Source organism: Saccostrea cucullata, unplaced genomic scaffold (assembly GCF_032062105.1).
Source record: "Saccostrea cucullata isolate Sc308-1 unplaced genomic scaffold, CSIRO_AGI_Scuc_v1 ctg6250, whole genome shotgun sequence".
NCBI classification, from domain to species: Eukaryota; Metazoa; Mollusca; class Bivalvia; order Ostreida; family Ostreidae; genus Saccostrea; species Saccostrea cuccullata.
In genome coordinates this window covers 23,397-38,200 of record NW_026939975.1, presented here as the reverse complement: position 1 = coordinate 38,200, position 14,804 = coordinate 23,397, and the positions used below count along the sequence as shown (strand labels likewise).

Sequence of the window (14,804 nt, the reverse complement as noted above, 5' to 3'; positions counted from 1 at the left end):
GTGACACCTTGGATATTATTATTCACCCGTGATATTTTTCTTCTGGTAATTTTGTGAACACTAAATTCCGTCATGTGATTTATAGATACATGTAGCATGTTTTAGCGAACTAGGGCACTGATGTGCTCTAAAACTTTAAATAGTCAGCAATCGATTTAAAATATTCTTTACTTACATGAATGGGCTCATACGTTTTAAACTTTTGTAAATAATGTACTTGTGTCATACTGAATAAATAGATAGACAGAAAATAAAGATATCGTAATTTTAATACATGCCATTGTTAGTTATTCAGTCTAATTTTAGATTTATTCTTACGATATGTTATAGTTCCGCCTCTCATATATACATAATGTTCAATCAAGGGCAGGTAAGTGTAAATTATCTGTATTTGGAAAACTGTAAGGACAAAAAAAAATGAAATAAGTTATTATATTACTGTCTAATATTACGTTTAACATTTTAATTGGGTGTCTAATTGACCTAAAAGCTAAGATTTCTCGAGATATCGTGTAGAATATATATACAGACGGACGGACAGAGTAAATTTATATTACCCTTTTTCAACGAAAGAGGGGGGACTAAAAGACAGTATGTAATGAGTGCACGTGAGCTATAGATAATGCATTGTTGTTACCAACGCATATTGACCGAGACTATAAATAACATACAGGTAGATTACACAGGTAGGTGGGTCATGTGTGTTATGCTGACGTGTCAGACGCCAATAAAATCAGGTAATAGTTATTAGGTAATTCTTTCAATAATGTTTTATCACTTGCAATTTTTTAAATATGACCAAAATTACAACTATAAATGACAGGAAAGGGGAGACATATAACTACTTTTATTTCTACCAGCTGAAATTTGTAAACTGCCTTTTATAAGATTTTACAAAAAGCTTAATTCAAAGCTATATGAGGTATAAAGTTAAAACTTTTACTATTTTTAAATAAAAGTTCATAAATATATCATTCATTGACAGATAGAATATATCACTTGAAAACAAATATTTAATAAAAGAATTTTGTGAAAAAATATATCAACAAATGTGCATGTTTTATAAAAATGCACCTGTATCTTAAGTGAAAACAATCACTGCAGGAATATTATATGCATGTTTATCAATGAAGGGTAAGTTGAACGTGAATGGTGTCTGAATGTGTGTTATTGAAAGCATGACATGTACGAGGGTTGTCCCATAAAATCGTGGACAAGTTGTCTTGCATGAATATTAATCATCACTTTCTGAAATTTTCATACTTCTTAGCAATTTTTTAAAATATAGCAAATTTCAAAATATATGCATAACTAAACGAATTATGAGATTTAATATTATGTATTGTATCGCCATACGGGGACGATAACGTCAAAGTTTTATTTCTAAGTTTCATCATTTTACTAAAAATAAAGTTTGTTAAATTACGAAAATTCATTTGAAGTAAGGTTTTATAAACAAGCTTATAATTGAAAACTTTATGAAGATTTATAAAGTTAAAACTTTTACAGACAATCTTTATATTATAGATATATCAATTGTAGTTTGTCTGTAAGTCTTGTACTACCTCGATAAAAAATATCACTTGAAAAAACAAATATATTAAAAATTTGGAAATTTTGGGTTTTTTTTGTTTGTATTCATTTAAAGTTTTATACGGTATTATTAACCATTGAAAAATATATTTTTCGTGTGTTTTGTTTAACAAATTCAAATGCTCATGTCATTTTGTGCATTGAAATTTTTATGAAGCCAATGAAATAAATTAAGGAATTGAAAACCATTTCTAACTGCATATATTTAAATCTTTTATTATATGCATGTTTATCAAACCTTCGTTTTTTGACCGTGCAAGGGTTAGTGCACATCCAAGCACTATAAAATCTATATTTTTATGTATATTTTATCCAAAACATTATAATTAACTTAAATATGATAAGTAAACATTCACTGAAAATTTCAGATGTTTATTTTTCGAAAAAATCGCATTTTATGGCATGTATAAAGACAAGACCCTATAAAATCCGCCATTTGCAACATGTACTTTCGGTTTCAGATCTTAACATTTCGACAAAATAAACAGGGAAAACAACTTTCAAGAGGCTATCGAAGTCCAACTTACCCTTCATTGATAAACATATAATTATTGTTTCTGCAATGATGACTTTCACTAAAAGTTTTGAATTAATAAGGTGTATTTTTATACATTTTTCTCGATAATTTTTTAAAGGTGCATGGACACAGATTTTCTGTATAAGATCACGACTTGTTTATTTTAATAGCATTTCACATAAAAAAATATTAAAATTTTTATTTCATCTTAAAGTTATTAAACTTAATATTTTTGAATGGGTTTGATTGACAGTTTGACACATCCTTGCACTCTCACAAATTTTACTTTTATTCTTAATACTTAGGAGAAGTGACAATCTTGATAAGTATTAATGAAAAATATTAAACTTTAATCCAGAAAAAATAATTATATTCAGAGTAGAGATGTTAGAAAGCAAAACCCCTTCACAAGTATCGTCATTCCGCGCTAAGTGTTGTGTACAGAGTTTAGCAAATTGATCACACCCGTGAAACGTACACAGTTTTTGTAATCAGGGCACAAGCTCTGTTATTGTTGATGTTTACGATTCATCGGGTGCGTTCAACTGTTAAAGTCTGCTTACCACAACTGCACGGACTGACAATATACTGTTTGTATCTTTTGCTTTCGAAAATTTGTACTCTGATTTTCTGGATTATAGTTTTAATACTTTTTATTTATACACAACAAGATTGCCACTTTTCCTAAGTATTAAGAATAAAATAAAAAAAAAATTGTGAAAGTGCATGTGTCAATCAACCCATTTAAAATGTGAAGATTTATTAACTTTTAGATTTAATAAAAAATTTTAATATAATTCTGTGTGAAATGCTCTTAAAATATTTAAGTCGTAATATTAAACAGAAAATATTTACTTCAAATCAGTGTCCATGCACTTTTAGGATTTGTTCTCAGGTGATACTTCCTATCTGTTAATCAATAAAATATTTTATGAACTGTAAAAGTTTTAACTTTATAAACCACATAATTTTGGAGCTATTAATTGTAACATGTTGACCTTTGGCAAAATTTTAATGTATGTGGACTATTTAGTTCCTATATGACAAAAACGTCTCAGTCATTTAATCATTTCACTATACAAATATTGATACATGCAATATAAAATTACAATTTTATTTTTCTATTTTAGTAATCCGTACTAGTCCCAGTTTAATCATGAACTCCCGTACAAGTGCCCAGGATGTAATACGATGTGACCTGTGTGAGACCGCTGTGGTACAGATGCACTGTGATACATGTCTTGTCAATCTGTGTAAGGCCTGTGTGGGAGAACATGCGTCAACCGATCCTTCAAAACCTCATAAAATTGTTGATTTCAAGGACAGAAAATTTACCACGATCTATCCTAATTGCAGATCTCATAATAAAGAGAAATGTAAAATGTACTGCAAACAATGTAACATTCCTGTTTGTATCAACTGCCTCGAATCTAATCAACATTTAAGTCATGAATTATCTAAATTCTTGCAAGCTTTGGATGAAAAGAAGGACATGATTATAAAAGAGAGAAATGAATTAAATGATACAATTTATCCAACCTACCAGGACATTGCCTCTGATGTACAAAAAAGAATGCGTTATTTGGAAAAGGATTATGGAGATCTCGCAACAGCCATAAAGAAACACGGAGATGACTTGCACAGAGAAGTTGACAAACTTGTCGAGAAACTAAAAGCTGAGGTTGATGAGATGAAAAACATGCAGTTACAAACTCTACAAAAACATCTGGATGAAATTAACAAAAGCGTTTCTGAAATCAAGAATGAAATCGATTCAATTGATGTTGCCGTGGATTCTAATGACATTTCCAAACTATTCAGTTTTACATCTGTTATGAACAGACACAAAGATCTTCCAGGAAAAATTGTGCCCAATTTACCAAAATTTGCTTTTGGAAGAATCCAAGGAGAAGAACTTGGTAAACTATTTGGATCCTTATCATCAAGTTCTTCAACATTATATAAACATGGCTACAGAATGACGACAAGACAGAAATCACCAGAAACGGGATCCTCTCCTCCAATCAAACAGCTACTTGATGAACCAGAGATTGCCACTACCATAGAGACTGGGTATGGATATCTTTACAATGTGGCATGTCTGAATGATGAAGATATCTGGACAAGTGGAGAAGACAGAACCATGAAACTCTTCAGCATCAATCAGGGATCACTACTCCAGTCAATCACAACCAAGTCAGGGAACGCAAAATCTAACATAGCAGTGACAAAAGGAGGAGATTTAGTTTATACTGATACCAACGACAGAACTGTGAATATTGTGAAAAATGAGAAGATAGAGGAGGTGATCAGACTACAGGAATGGAGACCTAAAGGTGTCTGTAGTACCTCCTCGGGTGACCTCCTGGTTATCATGGACAGTAAGGATGACAAACAAACGAAAGTTGTTCGTTACTCTGGCTCCATAGAAAAACAAACCATTCAGTTTGATGATGAGGGTAAACCACTCTATTCACCTAGTTATCGTTACCTAAGAAATGTTACAGAGAACAAAAACCTGAATATATGTGTAGCTGACGATGGAACTGGAGCAGTAGTTGTGGTCAATCAGGCCGGGAAACCGAGATTCAGGTACACTGGACATATTTCTGCTCTAGAGAACAAACCATTCTATCCACGAGGAATCACCACAGACAGTCAGAGTCGCATCCTTATAGCTGATATGAACAATGACTGTGTCCACATCATAGACCAGGATGGACAGTTTCTCCGTTACATAGACTGTGGACTGACTGAACCCTGGGGACTGTGTACAGATACAAATGACAATCTATTTGTTGCTCAATGGGAAAATAAACAAGTGAAGAAAATCAAATATCTGACGTGAGACCATAAAGAAATCACAGAAAAATACATCAATAAGTCAGACATGCCACACAGCTGCACTGTATACACTTAATTTAAGCAATTAAAATTTTTTAAAAATCTATTTGCTACATGAATATTATGCATGTAATAATATGCTAATTTAACTTAATCATATCTTATGTGTACATTGTGTTTGCTGATGTTTAGCAAATAAAGTGACTAAAAGGAATACTCAGATGCTACTTTTCCAATGTTAGCGATAAACCGTAACCTGGAATCAAAAATTGAAATAAATCTTAAAGTATATATATATATATATATATATATATATATATATATATATATATATATATATATATATATATATATATATATATATATATATATATATATATATATGTGTATATTTATTATGTTAAACTTAAGTTGAAACACATAAAAAAGCAGCTTAAGTGCATTGAATTATAATTAATTTACTAGCGTACTCTAAAGTACTCTATCGTACATAGTACAAGTTTACTCTGTTTAGTAGGACCGCCGTTCCAGCTACTTTCATTATTTCTTACCAATGAAAATTGTCATTACTTTCTTAGAATACTATTGCGTCATATTACCCATAATGCAATATTATTGCACGCATCACTAGGTTGTAGAACATACATCACAAGATTTTGAATATACATCACAAGATATTGTACATACGTATACATCACAAGATTGTAGAACATACATCACAAGAAATTTAAAACATAAATCACAAGATATTAAACATACATCACAAGATTTCGAATATACATCACAAGATATTGAACATACATCACAAGATTAGTATAGGTTACATCACAGAAACCGAGTAGTATTGATTATATCGTTTTCATGGGGCGTGGAAATCGAGGGCGCGGAGCGCCCGAGATTTCCACGCCCCACGAAAACGATATAACCAATAGTACAAGGTATCTATGATGTAAGCAACTTGTGGCATGTCTGATGACGTAAATTTCACTGAGAGTGTCAAAATTCAATAATAAAAAAAGATTCATTTCAAGCTAGCTCTCCAACATGTCGGATGTTCTTAGTGAATTTGACTTTAAGTTTTTAACTGAGTTTTAAGATTTTGATAATTTATTTTTGACCCAGGCACTCGACATATATTAAATCACAGAAACAAATAGCAAGGAGTTTAATGATAAAAAGTTTGGAAATTTTACCGTAACTTTCAAATTTTCAAAATGGATTAATCTTTTGAACGACTGGGAACTTTCAACCAAGTTAAATACATGTATTTTAATTTAGTTAGGGCTAAGAAATAGCTATACATGTTCATTTTTCTGTGGTTATGAACTTGTGAAATAAGATCATTTTTTTTTCTCATGACCTGATTTCTGCCTCCTGCAGTGATTTATGAAGGGGCGTGGAAAGTATTAGCGCATATGTGATATGGGATATATCACCACAGAAAGATCAAAGAAAATCACCGCAGATATGCGACAATAAAATATACATCACAAATTTTTGAATATGCATAACAAGATTTTGAACACACATCACAAGATTTTGTATATACATCATACGATTTAGAACATACCGTATATACTCGCCTATAAGTCGGCTTTTTTGGGAGTTTAAACTTGGTCCAAAACTCTCTGTCCGACTTATGGGCGAGATACAAAGATTGGTATTTTAGAAGGTCAATCTGTCTAACATAACCTTAAAAATACAACCGATTAAGAGGCGTTCCGACTTAAAGGCGAGTATATACGGTACATCACAAGATTTTGAATATACATCACAAGATTTTGAATATACATCACAAGATTATCGAATTTAGCAACGTTTTACACGCCATACATGAGAAAATAATATGCCAAATAATTTTGACTGTGTGGCCGACAATTATGAAAACTGGTAAGGGGTGTAAAGTGGTTACTGTGCACTTAAATCGGTGTTCAAAACTACTCAACCATGACATTTATGACGTCACTTGGGAGAAGTGTTTAAAGGCCAAAAAACGTGCACATATTGATGATGACAGTTTTGTAAACACATTTTGTAGTACCAATTGATGTACTGGGGGTTTAAATATCGTTTTTGCATATTTGAAGTCAGTTTGAATTTCTTGAAAGCGTGTCATGGCTGACGGGTTTCATTGGGTATTAAATAGCATCAGTGATTTAAAAGCCAACAACATGTTGCAGTGCAGTTTGTTTTAACGTTTTCAGTTGTCAGAGAGTAAATTGAAAGGTTTCCAACCTACCGCGACAGTGACGTTGGCGTGTAACAACGTCACATTAAGATAGGGCTTTCATCATGCCACTTAGCTTCTGTAAATGCATTACCATTGAAACCGATATTAAAACAGTAAGGGATCATAATTGTACCATTCACTCTAAAACTGAAAGAAAGTCATTGCTCTTTTTTGGTCCGTGAGTTCGGCAACTTTGGGTCGGTATTACAGTCACTTGCACACGCATACGTCGGATTTCTGATTTTATCTTTTATCACCCCGGAGAAATGTAGACTGTATTTGTCAAATCTTTCTTCTTTCAGACATTCATAGTTTCCAAATCGGCTGGATTCTGTAAATTTTATCTTTTTTTCCTCGATGAAAAATTTGTGGGATAAACTGGACGATAGGGTTTGAATGCTATAGAATGCTTTAGAATGCTCCAATTATTCCATATCGACTTACGGCTACCCTTTCGGAAAAGTTGGATACTATCCATATGAGAAAGATAAAATGCACTGATGAACTCCTTGCACAGGAAAATCAAGGTTTTTACAGACGCGTAAAGGAGATGAAGAGAATTTTTACTTTCATACTTCCGACAGTCAAAAAAATAGGTAGTGACTGTTCCTTCGCCAAGCGCTCGGCATCAGAAGTGAAAGTCACGGGTCTTTCGGATATGACCTTAAAAACGTAGGTCCCGTGTCACGGTAGGCGCTGGCACGATAAAGAACCCTCACTGCTCAATGGCCCTGAGTGCCGAGTATAGGTCTAAATTTGAAGCCCTTCACCGGCATCCTTCACCGGCATACGATGGCATACATATGAGTGAAAAATTCTCAAGAGGGACGTTAAACAATATACAATTATTCAATCCAACAGTCAATACCATGAAAGAATTCAGAAACTTGTTGAATAAAGATGAAATTAAATGTTTGATACCAAAAAATACATTCGATATGATAGTTCAAATTTAGTCCAAAAGTTTACTCTGCGTTTCTTTTTTTCATTTCAGTATTTATCTGAGTAATTAAGGCATGCCAATTCATGTTTTATATCACAAATGAAGCAAGCCGTATAAAACATGTGCAAATAACAAGATTTATCTACTTTAAGTTAAATTTCAAGCAATTTACAGCAAGCTCTAGAAAAACCATGCTGTTAAATTCATTTTATAAGATTTTAAAGTAAGAACTCATATCCGTGTTTGCTTGCAACGATCCATAAATACAGTAGCTGCCCTTCCATGCAGTTCATACAAATGCACATTAAAAATTATTCAGTGAAAACCAATGACCATAGGATGTCACTATTCATGAATGCCGATGTTGCTTTGAATGATTTCCATTTTGACTCACCTTAAAGAAATAAAACATGGAAGATGTAACATTGAAGATCAAGCAAAGACATTAAGGTCACATACAGTTTCTTACCCACATAGTTACTAAGAAACCCGGAAGTTGTTGCGTTTTTTGGTTGACAACATGATGCAGTCATGGGTTTATGAAATTAAACCGACAGTTATTGATACAATGGAAAACGCATTGCAATGTAGTTGTACAAAAGTTGACGTTCATCCCATATTCTGTAATAATTGTATAAAAATTAAATGTGAAATATAAGTATTTTTTCAATTTCTTTCTTATAAAAGATAAGAAAGCATTAACAATTAACCTTAACAAGAACTTTATTCTCAGATAAGAATTTAGGTAGAAACAATAATTCATAAATTATAATATTCAATTTAATATTACTCTGTTACAGTTCCAATATTTCAACCAAATGTCGCTATTTTCCTCGAGTGAAAAAAGCCCAGTCCCTTGAATGTAAGACCTAATAATCCTCTTTCGTGTCTGGGAACAAGGCCTACTCGTGCTTGTCTTTAAGTATACCATTCCTTTATTGCATGGCTTTACTGCACGCAAAATGCGTTTATCAATCTTATAAGTTTCCACTGATTATTCACTATTTCTTAATTATCCCCTCTTGAAAGGGGGTTTGACCCTTTATTTGAATAAACCTGAATCCCCTTCACCCAAGGGTGCTTTGTAACAAGATTGGTTGAAATTGGCTCAGTGGTTCTGTAGAAGACGTCGAAAATGTGAAAAGTTTACAGATGAACGGTGTCGCATATTTGGTCCGCCTCGTTTAGTCGAAGAAAATATCCAATTATTTGCAGTTTCCGTTCATTTTCTTTGCGGAGGTTGCACGTCATACTGAAATGACTTAACTTTACTTGTCTGCCAAGTTATATTGAAATCAGACAAGAAATGTAGGAGAGGTAACGTTTTGGAAAAAAAAATGTTTTCAGACAGACGGAAAGACATCGAACACCTAATTCTCACATAAGCTCTTCTGGTCTAATTAAAGAAGAGGTAATAAAACGTTGTTATCTTTCTGTGACATCGCTACTCCGTGTGCACCTTGATTTAAACAAATATTCTTGATATTTACTGAAAAAACTTGCATGTAACAGTCCTATGGTAAGGTTTTAAATATATTTGACAATTTTAGGTGAGGGAGGGAAAGGTACATTACGTATTACTGGAAAATAATTCAAAGCAAATTAAGATGATAGAAGGATGAACAGACAGAAGGACACTATATGATCAGAAATATTAAAACAGCTGCTGAGCTATATAGATTAAGCACTTTCCCCAACATACACAAACCTATAACTATAAGATTACTTGCAGTTAAACTTATGTGGGTCATGTGAATTTGGTTGGAAATACAAATGCCAATAAATTCAGGTAATTATCATAGGGTGATTTTTGCAATAAATTTTCATTACTTACTATTTACAGCTCTGAAAAATCTATTAAGATTTGTGTAAATGTTAAAAACATTATTCAAAGATGATCAAGATCATGCTTGTTTCTTATAGAGAAGGGAAGATATAGGGGCCTATACTATTTTTAGTTTTTACCACCTGAACTACGTGTTTATTACTTGTATTTATCTGACTGTATGCAAGTATTAACTGTCATTGCTACTCTTCCAGACTCGTAGAACGGGAGGGGGCACCTAGACAGTTAATGAGGTTTATTTTACCTTGTCAGATTTTATGGGAAGCTTCATCCCCTTTTAAAAATCAAGTCATTATATTAAGATTATTGATACATGTAAATAATATTATTGAAAACAAGACGTGTTTGTGAAACACTACTATGCGCCCGGTGGCAACAAAGTTCCAAAAACTATTTTTAGCACATAGGTCACAGTCAAAGTCACAAGGTCAATTATCTTGGTGTCAGTTGAAAGAGCTAAACTAGTGGAGCCAGCATACCAATTATGAAGTCTTTATCTTTCATGGTTCAATAGTTATAGCAAAAGTTCACAAAAACTATTTTTAGCATATAGGTCACAGTCAAGGTCATAAGGTCATTGACCTTGATCTCATTTGAAAGAACTTTTCTAATGGAGTATGCATACCTAATATGAAGTCTCTATCTCTCATAGTTCAAAAGTTATGGCGAAGGTTAAAGTTGACGACAGACAGACTAACAGATAAACAGACAAACAGACGGGACAAAAACAATATACGCCTCGGATCTATCGATCCGGGCGCATAAAAATTCCATTTTCTAAAAAATAAAATCCTAGTTTGATATGGACCCCCGTACAAGTGCCCAGGACGTGATGCGATGTGACATGTGTACGTGAGACTGCTGTAGTACAGATGCTCTGTGATATGTAAAAACATTGGGAATAATTTTCATTCGCTGTACGTAGCAGTGTGTAGTGCATTATCTTTGTTGACTAATTCGTCGCTCCAGACTTTTGCATTTTGTGTTTTGGATATATGACTTCGAATTCGATCAATAATACGGGTAAGAATTATGATTTTATTTAATTTATTTAATTTATTGCTACCTTGATTTTAATATGTGATTACTGCACGGAAGAGTACTTAACCCGAATTTTAGACGCCATTGTCCAATTTTAACAACGCACTCTTTTGAAACTACCAATCTGTACTGCAAACACCTAAAATGACAGTGTCTGGTTTTTTTTTAAATAAACGTATGTACGTCTTATAAATATTTACTTTTCACAATTGATGAATTTGAAAATAAGCAAGGCGGTAAACCTACTTATGTGAGGATAAGAACAAAATGAGGACTGTAGGTGCGACATTAATCCTTCCTCTTCAGGTAGTGTAAAATCAAATTTGTGGGGCCACAATGGACGATCAAAGTTTAACACATAAATATATATGAAAATTTTAAAACAATTTCATTCTCGAGAATAGCAAAGTCATGCTTTGTAAAGTTTATATGGAAGCATCTTTGGGTAGTTATAATTTCAATTTTTTTTTAATCTTGACAACCTTGGTAGGAAGGGGGTCCTTTATGGATTATTGTTTTATACTCAATCGACTGTAGACACTTGGACCTCTTTTCTTTTAATCTGTACCCCGTTTGACCTATTGTAATATGTTAAAGTTCTGTTGAATTGTCTTCTTCCTCTCCTTTTTACATTGATGATGATTTATAAAAGAATTGTTATTTCATTTCATATAAATGTTTACCATTTCCAATTTTGGATGTAATCAAATACTCTTGCTTAATACATTTCATTGGTAATTTCAATATTTATAATACTGATAACTAGAAAAAAAACTTCGAATTTTATTTGTTTTTTCTCTGATTTGCGTTAACGTTTTTTATCTTTTAAAAACAATTAAACAAATTTATTCGTTGAAACATGAATGCAATTTTCAAGATGAGCAACGATCTTATCCTTGAAGTAACGTTTATTCCCAAATTAGAATTTAAAAAGTTATTGATTACTAGATAGGGTTGAAAATCATCTAATCACCAAAAATCATTTTAATTATTGGTTTTATGCATGCGTGTATTATTTTTGAAGTCTATACTGTATGTACAAATGCAGAAAAATATATGTCATACGGGGGAAAATATGAAATTCAATTCAATTAGAGAAAATTAGCTGAAACACATATTCAAAATTAAAGAGGTCGAGCAAGATTTAGAAGAAACAGACTCTGAGCAATTGAAAAATAATTTAAAGGAATCACTGTAGGGATGTTCATAACTTTAAAAAAAAATGATTTTGAATCAATGGATGATTTATGCTGAGTAATTTAATAACTGTAATTTGATATATATAAAGTTTAAAAGTATAAATGTAAATGTTGTTGTCTAGATTTTTGAGCTTTATTATAGATAGACTTTTATTAATAAAGGAAAAGGCAAAGTGTATTTTTAGTGATTGATATCAATTCCATGATTGGTGATCTCTTGTTTCAATGTAGGTTGCTCAACAATATGAAAAAACCAAAGAAGAACGTTTAACAACCAAAGGAGGATGATATACTTATCATTACTGTTTAAGCATTATGAATAAATCATTCCCTACACAGTTAAAACCACCAGAATGTTCTCAGTGTATAAGAGCCTTGCAGAATACTACTATCTGTGTGTACCCTGACCCTGTAAGGAGGAACATGTGATAGACTTTGACAAAAAACACCACGATGTAGTGATTGATCGCTTAAAGTATATTACTAGACACTTGTGAGAGACACCCAAACATGTTCTGTGAAATGTGGTGCCTAATGTTTAAGCTTCCAATTTGTTCTTTCTGAGCAGAGCACTTAGGACACAATGAACAGGACATAAAGGTGGTGTATAAAAGACAGCAGGAACAACATCAGGATTTTTTTTCACTTAAGAAGTGAAGTTATGCTGTATAATCATTGTGTCCAGGTAGGGATCAATTCTGATATCAAATCTTGTCAAAATGAAATCTCCAAATTCAAGAAAATTATTTTCATGAAAGCTAAAAGGCTGAAGGATATGATAGATATAGCACTGGAAGATATTTTAGAGGACATCGGGGTAAAACTGAAATATTACTTTAACTCTAAACAAGACAACAAAGGAGACACATAAGATCCATGCAAAAACACGAACACGGGTCTGAACAGTTAGTTAACAGAGCAATACAATTTCTTTTATTTTCCAAAAAGAACAGCATTTACAAAAATAACGACAGTAAGAGTAAATTGAAGGTAAACACTCACTCCCTCAGCAAGGAAACTAACAAAGATAATGTTTTCAATATTCTGGGAGAGTTTCTGTCACAGAATCAGGAAAATGAACAATTATTTAAAGAGATGTCATCTCCAGTGTTACAGAAAATTTTCACCGTGAAAACTAATTTGTTGAAAAATAATGTCAGTCATCATATCTCATTTGTGACACCAGACATTGCATGGGTCACCAGTTGGAACAATTTGAAACTAACAAATACAGAGGGTGACAATTTACATTATCTTGACGATAAATATTATAACGATTGTGCACACACTGTGACTGGCGAAGGCACTCTTGTATACATAGATAGGTATTATAACATCAACAAACTCTCGGACAATGAAACCAAGTCTATATTAATGAGTAAAACAGAACCTTGGATTCCATACTGTATTTTCTGCTCTCCTTTAAATGGAGATTTTCTCATTGGGATGAGGAGGGAAGATAAATTGATAGCCAAGGTAGGCCGCTACAACAGTAAAGGACAGGAACTCGTACACAGCCCAGATCAGGGACTGTATCAATCTACAAGATGTATCACAGAAAACCAAAATAGAGATGTGATTGTTGCTGAAAATATCTTTGGATCAGGTGTTTTGGTTGTGACAGACTCAACTGGAACACACCGCTTCTCCTACAAAGGAAATCAAAGAAAATTGAAATTTGAACCTCATGGAATTTGTACAGATGCTCTTTCACATATACTTGCGTGTGATGGTTATACCAAGAAGTGCAGGTGATTGACAAGGATGGTCAGTGTTTTTCGCTAAGTACTATTAACAGAAAAGCATGGAATAGAATATCCGTACAGCCTGAGCTATGATCACAAATCTCATCTTCTCTGGGTCGGATCATTAAGGAACGCTTTGATTCGTATGTAACCGGAAGTAGAACTCTTCAATGTATAAATTACTAAAGTTACTAGCCAACTTGGCTTAAAGGAGTAAACTATCTCCAGTTATCAATGATCAACCCAGGTAAGGGGATTTCTGAACTATGGTCAACGCTAAATGAAAACACAGTTGTAAGTTTTATAAATTTAATGAAGTGAGAATTAACCGTTGTAAACGATAACAAATAATAAATAATGATCAAAATTTAACAAACAGAAAAGTCTTTGAAAATGGCACAGGATAAATAAAGCCTTCTCAAAAATTGATTTAATCTGAGGCCAAAATAAAATTATAGTTTGTTTGGAATTGCCTCCCGCCTCATTGAAATGCCCCCTCCTGAAAAAGTTTTATTAACAAAAGTAGGAAGATTTTTTTTTATTTCTATCATTTTTTTCCATTACATGTATCACATGCACCATACAAAACACTGAAATATAGTGTCAGATCTATGTACAATTAGTTTTCAATTAAAAAAAAAATTAAATTTCCTCCCTCCCTCCCATGTCTGAAACCTTTTAGGCGGCAATTCCAAACAAGCAATTTTTTACGTATGGCCTGATAAGTGAATCTCAGTAATCTCAATGAATACTCTCAATAAATAAATAAGTAATTGAAAAATGAAATAAAAAAAAGGGAGGAATGTGGCAAAACTATGAAAAAATAATCTATGTCCCTACTGAGCT

At 32.7% G+C, this 14,804-nt stretch overlaps 2 protein-coding genes across 2 annotated transcripts; both read left to right on the top strand.

Moving 5' to 3' along the window:
* The first annotated feature begins 575 nt into the window (after nt 1-575).
* LOC134254379 (tripartite motif-containing protein 2-like) lies at nt 576-5,100 on the top strand. Its single transcript, XM_062736911.1, has 2 exons — nt 576-686; nt 3,241-5,100. The coding sequence occupies exons 1-2, from the start codon at nt 623-625 to the stop codon at nt 4,956-4,958; spliced, it is 1,782 nt and encodes a 593-aa protein (XP_062592895.1). The 5' UTR covers nt 576-622; the 3' UTR covers nt 4,959-5,100.
* Nucleotides 5,101-13,308: 8,208 nt separating this feature from the next.
* LOC134254380 (uncharacterized) lies at nt 13,309-13,968 on the top strand. The gene has a single exon (XM_062736912.1). The coding sequence runs from the start codon at nt 13,309-13,311 to the stop codon at nt 13,966-13,968; it is 660 nt and encodes a 219-aa protein (XP_062592896.1).
* Nucleotides 13,969-14,804: the final 836 nt, after the last annotated feature.

Coding starts and splice junctions, on each gene's coding strand:
- LOC134254379 (XM_062736911.1), top strand. CDS start 623: ATGCATTGTTGTTACCAACGCATATTGACCGAGACTATAAATAACATA. Junction 687..3,240: donor CATACAGGTAGATTACACAG/GTAGGTGGGTCA, acceptor TTTCTATTTTAG/TAATCCGTACTAGTCCCAGT.
- LOC134254380 (XM_062736912.1), top strand. CDS start 13,309: ATGTCATCTCCAGTGTTACAGAAAATTTTCACCGTGAAAACTAATTTG.